The sequence below is a fragment of the Colobus angolensis genome, unplaced genomic scaffold (assembly GCF_000951035.1).
Source record: "Colobus angolensis palliatus isolate OR3802 unplaced genomic scaffold, Cang.pa_1.0 Scaffold61, whole genome shotgun sequence".
In the NCBI taxonomy this organism is placed as follows: domain Eukaryota; kingdom Metazoa; phylum Chordata; class Mammalia; order Primates; family Cercopithecidae; genus Colobus; species Colobus angolensis.
The window spans coordinates 5,021,781-5,031,477 of record NW_012119710.1 but is presented as its reverse complement, the minus strand read 5'-3'; the positions used below and the strand labels follow the sequence as shown (position 1 = coordinate 5,031,477).

General features: G+C 45.7%; 1 protein-coding gene across 1 annotated transcript in view; it reads left to right on the top strand.

Annotated features, from left to right (window-relative positions):
- The first annotated feature begins 641 nt into the window (after positions 1-641).
- NUP160 (nucleoporin 160kDa) overlaps positions 642-9,697 on the top strand; it is a 73,074-nt gene continuing 64,018 nt past the window's right edge. The window contains exons 1-2 of the mRNA XM_011963561.1: positions 642-966; positions 1,226-1,337. Of these exons, the coding sequence (XP_011818951.1) occupies positions 765-966; positions 1,226-1,337 (314 nt within the window). The 5' untranslated portion in view covers positions 642-764. The remainder of the gene's footprint in view (positions 967-1,225; positions 1,338-9,697) is intronic.

Below are 9,697 nucleotides of genomic sequence, written 5' to 3'. Positions count from 1 at the left end.
AAATGAAACGGAGAATGACAGGGAATGGCTGTGGTCACTGGTAATAGAAGTGACCAACAAGCGTCGGCTATCACTAAGGAACAAAACCTTCCCTGCTGGAGATTAGCATTTTCCCCGATTTTGAACATCTACTCCCACAATATCTTCTAAACATCCACTATGGGCCCTTATTGCATTGACAGCCAAGTGCAAGATCACAGTTGGAATGAATGGCAAATTCTTTTCACGTATCCAAGTGAGTAGCACTCAGGTAACCTCAGCAGGTGGCAGCATCAAGGTTTACCACATTACGTTTCATTATACAAGAATACACGAATACAGTCTTTTGGGGGGAAAAAGACCAAAACCAAAGGCCTTTCCCTCACTATCCCTTCCTCACCCCGCCATCCCAAGTGTCGCCACTGAAGAGAGAAGGGAGGATCGGCAAAGATTTACAGACGGACACCCTAACCGAGGGAGAGGTGACCAAAAACCCGGGATCCGGCAGAAGAGGCCCAAAGGCCGGGCCTCCCCGGACCTCGCCCCTCCTGGGAGACTGAGCCCCGCGTTTTAGAAACAGAAACAAACCTGGCCCCGCCCCCTGCCCTGCGCCGCTGAGAAAAGGGCACCGCCCTCCGGAGGCGTTCCAGCCGGCCACTCGAAGATTCCAGCAGATACAGTCAGCCTCCCCTGCCCCCTTCTCTTCTAGATTCCTCGCTGCCCATCCTCATTCTCACAGTGGAAGTCCCGCAAGGAAGGGCCGGAGCCCCCTTTCTGCGCCCAGGATGCTTCACCCGTCCGCAGCTCCGCCCGCCCCGCCCCCGGAAGTGACGGTGGCCGCGCGGCCCTGCCTTTGTCCCGTCGGGCATCGCGGCGACGGCGGGAAGATGGCGGCGGCGGGAGCCCTGGAACGGAGCTTCGTGGAGCTAAGCGGGGCTGAGCGCGAAAGGCCGAGGCACTTTCGGGAATTCACAGTCTGCAGCATTGGTACGGAAGTGGCCAGGGAGGGCGCGATCCGATCTGCCCCCTCGGGCTCCTCTCATGGGTCCTAGGGTCTCTGACTCCTGGGTTCATCCTCCTGAGTCCACATGCCTCCAGCCCTGGGATCAGAGATTCCTTGATGTCCGACGTTTTCCTCTTTTCTTTGTATGGGTTGTCAGTCTGTCACCCTTTGCTTTGTCAGGTCCCTTAGTCTCTGTCATTTCTCAGAAGACGCGTGTGCAGGCTGACCACGTTCATTTTGCAGGGACCGCAAATGCCGTGGCTGGCGCCGTAAAATACAGTGAGAGCGCGGGAGGCTTTTACTATGTGGAGAGTGGCAAGTTGTTCTCCGTAACCAGAAACAGGTTCATTCATTGGTAAGTGCTGTGGTTCGCCAAACTCCCCTGGAAGGCAAGGTTTGGTGTATAAATTTTCGCTGCTGTTCCCAAAGTGCTATTCTAGAAGCGGTAATTGACACTTAGGAAAGAGAAAGTTTTTTTTTTTTTTTTTTCAGTTCGTGTCAGAATCGGGAAAACTGAGGCACAGAGTTCTAGCAGAGTTTACCCTCCCCCCCTACCAACACAAACACACCGAGCAACACCAAAAGCAGAGGGAATGTAGCTTAGGGGGATAAAGCCCATAAGACTAGTTTTAAACATGAACCCATTATTATTATTATTATTATTATTATTTTTTTTTTTGAGACGGAGTCTCGCTCTGTTGTCCGGGCTGGAGTGCAGTGGCCGGATCTCAGCTCACTGCAAGCTCCGTCTCCCGGGTTTACGCCATTCTCCTGCCTCAGCCTCCCGAGTAGCTGGGACTACAGGCGCCCGCCACCTCGCCCGGCTAGTTTTTTGTATTTTTTAGTAGAGACGGGGTTTCACAGTGTTAGCCAGGATGGTCTCGATCTCCTGACCTCGTGATCCGCCCGTTTCGGCCTCCCAAAGTGCTGGGATTACAGGCTTGAGCCACCGCGCCCGGCCCATTATGTTTTTATAGTGTTTTACAGCTTCCTTCATTGTACAAATATGTTCGAGCTTCAATATGTCAGGCATTGTGCTAGGTACTAGGACGAAATGAACAAAACTGCCACCTTCATCATGCAAGACGTTGTAGCAATGTCAGAATAGTTGTGGACTCACTTTTCATGGGGAAATTTTGTGGAGGAAAACTTGCCCTAGAGGAAAAATATAGGGATTACGAGAGGCTAATGAGAGGACCAAATGTAATTACTGGGGCAGGGAAAGGCTTTCACAGTTACCCTGAGATCTAAAGGACACGAGGTTAGCCAGGCATGGGGAGTGGACAGAGAGGAGTCCAGCAAGTAGGATCACCATATGCAAAGGTCACAAAGTGGAAAGAATGTGGCAGGTTTGGAACTGACCAAAGATCTGTGTGGCTTAAGTGCAGTGGGTAAAACAGAAAGTGATGTGAGATACTGAGGCTGGAGAGGTAGGCAGGACTCGGACCATGAGGGACCCTTAGGCCATTTTTAAGCATTTTTGGATTTTATCCTAAGTACATTGAGTAATAATTGAATAGGTTTTTAAAGAGTTACTAACATCAAAATTGCATTTTTGGATGGGAACAGTTAACACTGGGGATTCCAAAAGGAGCGGAGGGAGCAGAGGTTGGAAAACCTATCAGTTACTGTGTTCACAACTTGGGCAGCAGGATCATTAGAAGCCCAAACCTCATGTATATAGGAATATATACACAATATACTCATGTAACAAACCTGCACATGTACCCCTGAATCTAAAGTTTTTAAAATATATTTTTATAAGATCTCAGTCTACTTTGTGGAAAGTGGATTTGGATTAGATGGGTATAATGCAAAAAAAAGTTTGCTTTTATGATGGCCCAAGTAAGGGTTGCTGGTGGTTCAATTGTGGGAATGACTAGAAATAGAAAAGTAGATGGATTTAAGATACCTTTGGAAGATAGATTCACTAGGACTTGGTGGTGGATTGAATATGGGGTAAGGGATGGTAAAAGAAAATGAGAGAACAAGGACAGCTCCCGCGTGTCTCATGTGACTAACCAGATGTGAATGGGGAGGGGTTGCCATTTACAGAGATACGTAGAAGATGGCTTTTGGAAAGATATGAATAATGCTATTGGACATAGTAAACTTGAAGTACCTGGGGAGCAGCCCTTTGGAAATGTCAAATAGGCATTGAAATTTACAGGTCTAAGGCTCAAAAGAGAGACTTTATGTTAGAGATACAAATTTCATTAAATATTTTGGCTGGGCACAGTGGCTCACACCTGTAGTCCCAGCACTTTGGGGGGCTGAGGTGGGAGGATCTCTTGAGGTCAGGAGTTCAAGACCAGCCTGGCCAACATGGTGAAACCCTGTCTCTACTAAAAATACAAAAATTAGCCGGGTGTGATAGCGGGCGCCTGTGATCCCAGCTACTCAGGAGGCTGAGGTCGGAGAATTGCTTGAACCCGGGAGGTGGAGGTTGCAGTGAGCCAAGATCGCACCACTGCACTCCAGCCTGGGCGACAGAGCGACACTCAGTCTCAAAAAACTCTTTTAGCTCTATGAAAAGAAAAGCCTGGATTTATTCATAACGTAGATATTTTTCCTCCTCAGTTATGGGTAAGATAAGTCAACTGAATCAAAAGCAACCAAAATAGTTAGATATGTCAAAGATGACAGTTCTGGGAATAAAGGCTGAATTTCAGTAAAAGAAGAATTTGTGGTGGGATACTTTTCAGGTACGATTTCTCCTGTCATTAGTCAAGGGAACATTCACTGAAAAGGAAGGAAAAAAGGCCTGGTGTGATGGCTCACTTTTGGGAGGCTGAGGCAGGAAGATCACTTGAGCCCAGAAGTTCAAGACCAATCTGAGCAACGTAGTGGGGCCCTATATAAAACATTTGAAAAATAGCTGAACATGGTGGTGCGAGCCCATAGTCCCAGCTACTTGGGGGGCTGAGGTAGGAGGATCACTTGAACCTGGTAGGTGGAGGTTGTAGTGAGTCGAGATGGTGTCACTACACTCCAGCATGGGTGACAGAGCAAGACCCTGTCTCAAAAAATGGAGGGAGAGGAAAAAAACTTTAGAAACTACTTGAAAAAAGGAAGTTAATTAAAATGAAGGGAATTTGAGATGATGAGATGCTTGGAAAAAGACATAGTCAGAATAATTTTTTTTTTTTTAACCGAGTCTTACTTTGTCACCCAGGCTGGAGTGCAGTGGCGCGATCTCAGCTCTCTGCAAGCTCTGCCTCCCGGGTTCAAGCGGTTCTCCTGCCTCAGCCTCCCAAGTAGCTGGAATTACAGGTATGTGCCACCATGCCCAGCTGATTTTTCTATTTGTTTTTGTAGAGATGGGGTTTTGCCTTGTTGCCCAGGCTGGTCTTGGACTGCCGGACTCAAGCAGTGCCCCATTCTCAGCCTCCCAACTTGCTGGGATTACAGGCGTGAGCCACCATGTCTGGCCTGATTTTTTAAAAATAAGCCAGACAGGGTGGTGTGTGCCTTTCATCTTAACCACTCAGGAGGCTGAGGCGGGAGGATCTGATCATGCCACTGCACTCCAGCTTGGGAAACAGGGTAAGACCCCATCTCTTTTACAAAAATAGGAAGAAATAAAGAAAATTTGCTTGCCTAATATATTTCAGTCCATTTTTAGGGAACAGGGATATAGCAGGGAACAAAACAAAGTCCCTACTCTCATGGAGGAAGATAGGCAACAACAACAATAACCAAAAAAAACCCAAGTACATGTAGTTTTGTTACAGGAAAAGGGTGCCGATCCAGACCCCAAGGGAGGGTTCTTAGATCTCACACAAGAAAGAATTCAGGGCAAGTCCGCAGTACAAAGTGAAAGCAAGTTTATTAAGAAAGTAAAGGAGGCCAGGTGTGGTGGCTCATGCCTGTAATCCCGGTACTTTAGGAGGCCGAGGCAGGTGGATCACCTGAGGTCAGGAGTTTGAGAGGTCAGGAGTTCGAGACCAGCCTGACCAACATGGTGAAACCCTGTCTCTACTAAAAATACAAAATTAGCTGGGCGTGATGGCACATGCCTGTAATCCCAGCTAATTGGGAGGTTGAGGCAGGAGAACAGCTTGACCTGAGGAGGTGGAGGGTGTAGTGAGCTGAGATTGCACCATTGCACTCCAGCCTGGGCAACAAGAACGAAATTCCATCCCAAAAAAAAAGTAAATAAATAAAAGAATGGCTACTCCATAGACAGAGTAGCCCCAAGGGTTGCTGGTTGCCCATTTTTATGGTTATTTCTTGAAGATATGCTAAACAGGGATGGATTATTCATGCCTCCACTTTTTAAACCATACAGGGTAACTTCCTGATGTTGCCATGGCATTTGTAAACTGTCATGGCCTTGGTGGGAGTGTAGCAGTGAGGGCGCCCAGAGGTCACCCTTGTCACCATTTTGGTTTTGATGGGTTTTGGCTTGCTCCTTTATTGCATCCTGTTTTATCAGCAAGGTCTTTATGACCTGTATTTTGTGCCGACCTCCTAATCTCATCCTGTGACTTAGAATGCCTTAACTGTCCGGGAATGCATCCCAGTAGGTTTCAGTCTCATTTTACCCAACTCCTATTCAAGATGGAGTCGTTCAAGTTCACATGCCTCTGACAGTTTGTCAGTTGATAAATGGAGTAGGGAAAGGGGAACAGTGTAAGAGGGAAGAGGAATACCTGTGGCAGTTAATGTTTTATGTAGGGTGGTTGGGCAAAAGCCAGGGGTAAGTTGACATTTGAGCAGAAGAAAGGATATCTGGGGAATGAGTATTTCAGGTGGAGCCCTCCAAGAAAAAGGAATAGTAAGTGCAAAGAACCCTGAAGCAGGAGCTTGTTGTGTTCAAAGAGTGGAAAGGAGCCAGGAGTCTGCAGCTGAGTGAACAAAGGGTAGAATAATAAGAAAGAGATAGCTTAAGGCCAGATCAGGGCTTTGTTGGTTATTTTAAGCTTCAGCTTTTGCTTTGAGTAAGATGAGAAGAAGCTGTGGAACATTTAAGTGGAGGATGACATGATCTAAGATCTGAGTTTCTAAAGGATTGCTTTGACTGCTGTCTTGAGAATACAGTGTGGTGGGGGAAAGGGTGGGTGTGGGGAGACCAGTTAGGAGGCTGGTGCCACAATTCAGACATAGTGGCTTAGATCAGGGTGGTAGTGACAGAGGCAGTGAGAAATGTTCTGATTGTGGATATGTTTTCAAGGTGGATTTGTTAGAATTACTATTGCATTGGATGGGGAGTATACAGAAAGAAAGGAGTCAGAGGTGAGCCCTAGATTTTTGGCTTGAGCAATTGGAAGTTAGGGAGATGTCATTAATTGAGATGGAAAAAAGTATAGGTGAAGCAGGTACTTTTGTTTGTTTTCTTCAGGTTCAGTGAGTCCAGGAGTTCTGTTTTGGACAGTTGTAATCTGAAATGTCTGTTAGATATCCAAGTGAGTGCTGAGACAGTAGTCAGGAGTTGAGTGGAGAAGTTGGGCTGAAGATACAGATTGTGAAATTGTTGGCATTAGATGGTGCGTAAAGCTGTTCTACTGAATGAGATCACCTAGAAAGTGAGAATAAATTAGTATTTTTCACCTTCTGCACTATTATTGTCAGCTAAGTCTTCATTGTGGGGGGCTGTCCTATATGTGATAGGTTGTTAAACAGCATTCCCGGCCTCTACCCTCTGCCTACCAATAGCACATCTATACGATCACTTCTACCCCAGTTACAATAACCAAAAATATCTCTAGATATTGCTTAATATCCTGGTGAGTGAGGAAGAATCGCCCCCAGTTGAGAGCCACTTGAGTAGAGCGGTCTGGGACTAAACCCTGGGGCACAACAATATTTAGAAAAATGAGGAACCAGCAAAGGAGCCCAAGAAGGAGTAACTGAAGTAAGAGTTGAACAAAGAACGTGGCATCCCAGAAGCTAAGGGAAATATTTCAAGGAGGAGGAGAGTGAAAAACTGACAGTGTTGCATTTAAGCCAGGCAAGATGAGAAATGAAAACTGGCCTTTGGATCATGGAGGTCATTGGTGACCTGGTCAGGAATTGCTGCAGTAGTCATACAAAAGCCTCAGTGGAGTGGGTTCAAGAGAGAAAGGGAGCAGAGAAATTGTGAGTATAGAACAGCCATTTCAAGGTATATTGCTGTAAAGGAAGCAGAGAAATCACATGGTAGTTGGAGAGCAAGGGAGGAACATAGAGAAAATATACTAATATATCGATGTACGGTTGGGAATGACCTAGTAGATGCAGTTGAGAGCAATCACTAGAGGAAAGGAATTTGGGAAACTGAGAAGGTGGAGTATTAGGATAATTAGATATTGTTTGTTCATTTGTTTGTTTGTTTTTTTAGAGTCAGAGTTTCACTCTGTCACCCAGGCTGGAGTACAGTAACACAGTCATGGCCTACTGCAGCCTGAACTCCTAGGCTCAATCGATCCTCCCATCTCAGCCTCCCAAGTGGCTAAGATTACAGGCAGGCATCACCATGCATGGCTAATTTTTTTCTTTTGTAGAGAGAGTTTTGCTGTGTTGCCCAGGCTGATCTTGTACTCTTGGGCTGAAGAAATCCTCCTGTCTTGGCCTCCCACAATGCTGGGATTGTAGGCATGAGCAACCATACCTGGCCCTGATACTGAAATCATTAACAATTATGGCAAGAGTAGTGTGGGAGAGAGTGACAGTGGGCCAAGAGCTAAAATCAACTGCAGTGAGCATGGGTAGCAGGTGGTATCTGATTCCATGAGCTTCAGAGCTGAGTGATTCGGGTAGCAGAGGAGGAACCGTGGCCTAGAATGCCAATGGGGAACAAGGACATCTGTATGTTTTCCTTGAGGCCCCACTGCAAAGGGCATGGTAGAGAAAACTTGGGTCACTGTCCTCACAGGAGATTCAGGATCCAACTTTAACCATAAGGCAGGAAAGCGAAGGAATTATTCAGAGATGAAGTTGAGGATCCAGAAAATTGTGCTGATGTCATGAGTTACCAGAAGCAAAGTAGCTCTGGGAAATCATCAGTGCTGAAAAGGTACTTACATCCTTGGGAGTAGATAAGATGTGCCTTGGGAGAAAGTGTACAGTGAGAGAAGATGATCCAGGATCAAGGTTTGAGGAAATCTAGCATATAGGGGTCAGGTCAAGGAGAAGGGGAAGAAATGGACAGGAATGTGGGAGGAAACCTGGGAGAGAGTAGTATCGTAGGATTCATGAGAAGAGACTGTTTAAAAAGGAAGGCAAGGTCAAGTATGTGGAATGCTGCTAAGAGATCAAGTAAGAGGGCCATGGCATGGTGGCTAACACCTGTAATCCCAGCACTTTGGGAGGCCGAGGTGGGTGGATCACTTGAGGTCAGGAGTTCAAGACCAGCCTGGCCAACATGGTGAAACCCCGTCTCTACTAAAAAATAAAATACAAAAAATTAGCCGGGCGAGGTGGTGGGCGCCTGTAGTCCCAGCTACTCGGGAGGCTGAGGCAAGAGAATGGCGTAAACCCGGGAGGCGGAGCTTGCAGTGAGCTGAGATCCGGCCACAGCACTCCAGCCTGGGCGACAGAGCGAGACTCCGTCTCAAAAAAATAAAAAAATAAAAATTTAAAAAGAAGAAAAATAAAACTAATTGGTTAAATTTTTAATCTTGGTTTGTTCTGCAAGAAAGAGTCATTTCATCATTCTAGGAAAGATGTGACCCCAGCAAGAAGTAGAGCCACCTCCTTTGACTATCACTAAGTATCAGCTGGTGCTGCTGAGGAAGAGGTACTAAGGATAAACCTGCAGTAGATCACAAAGAGGGTACTAGTTTAATCGTAGAGATGGAAGAGAAGGAGCAGGGTCAGGAAGAGGAAAGCAACAGGCTTTGACACATCATACCTACTGAGTCAAGGACATAGACAAGTAAATATGTACTAGTGATTTTTAAAGATGACAAATACTTAGAAATCCAAAGTAAGAAATATCCTTGTTAAAGTAACATGACAGCTTCTGTGCTGAGTCAGGTAGACATTGGATGGAGGATTACATCTGAATTTAAAGTCAGACCTAATGGCCTTGGGCAAAATGCCTTATCTCCTCTGTTGCAACTTGAGTTTGAATAAAGTTTTTTTTTTTTTTGAGTTTGCGTGCGTTTTATCAAAAGCATTTATTGAATGTTAGCTCTGTCCTAGGCATTTTGCTGGGTCTAAGGATATCCAAGTGTATATGCATGTACTTTCCCTAGAGGAACAGTATTAATATTTGGGCTGTAAGAACATAGGGGCTATCGCTACACTCACAGAACTTACCATCATTGTTAATAACAAGCTCCTTTTAAATTTTTTTTTCCAATTACTACTTTATTTATATTACTATGCTTAAGTTACATGGAAAAAGACAGCAGTTCTGCCCCATTTCAGAAAAAGTTTCCTATCAACACCAATTATGTAGTGACAAATAATTAGAAATGGTGACATCGTTGTGTCAAGACTGACAAGGAAGAATGGGCTGTAGTGCTACAGTTCATTTCTAGCAAGAAAATGGCACACTGGCCAGCACAAGCCATGCTAACACTAAGCCTTTAGCACTGGGCACAGATTTGGAGCTCTTCTCTGATGCTAGCAAATCAAGTGAAATAACTGGGTTTTTTAAAAAAAAGTTTATTGGGAGGCCAAGGTGGGCGAATCACGAGGTCAGGAGATCGAGACCATCCTGGCTAACACGGTGAAACCCCGTCTCTACTAAAAATACAAAAAATTAGCCAGGCGTGGTGGCGGGCG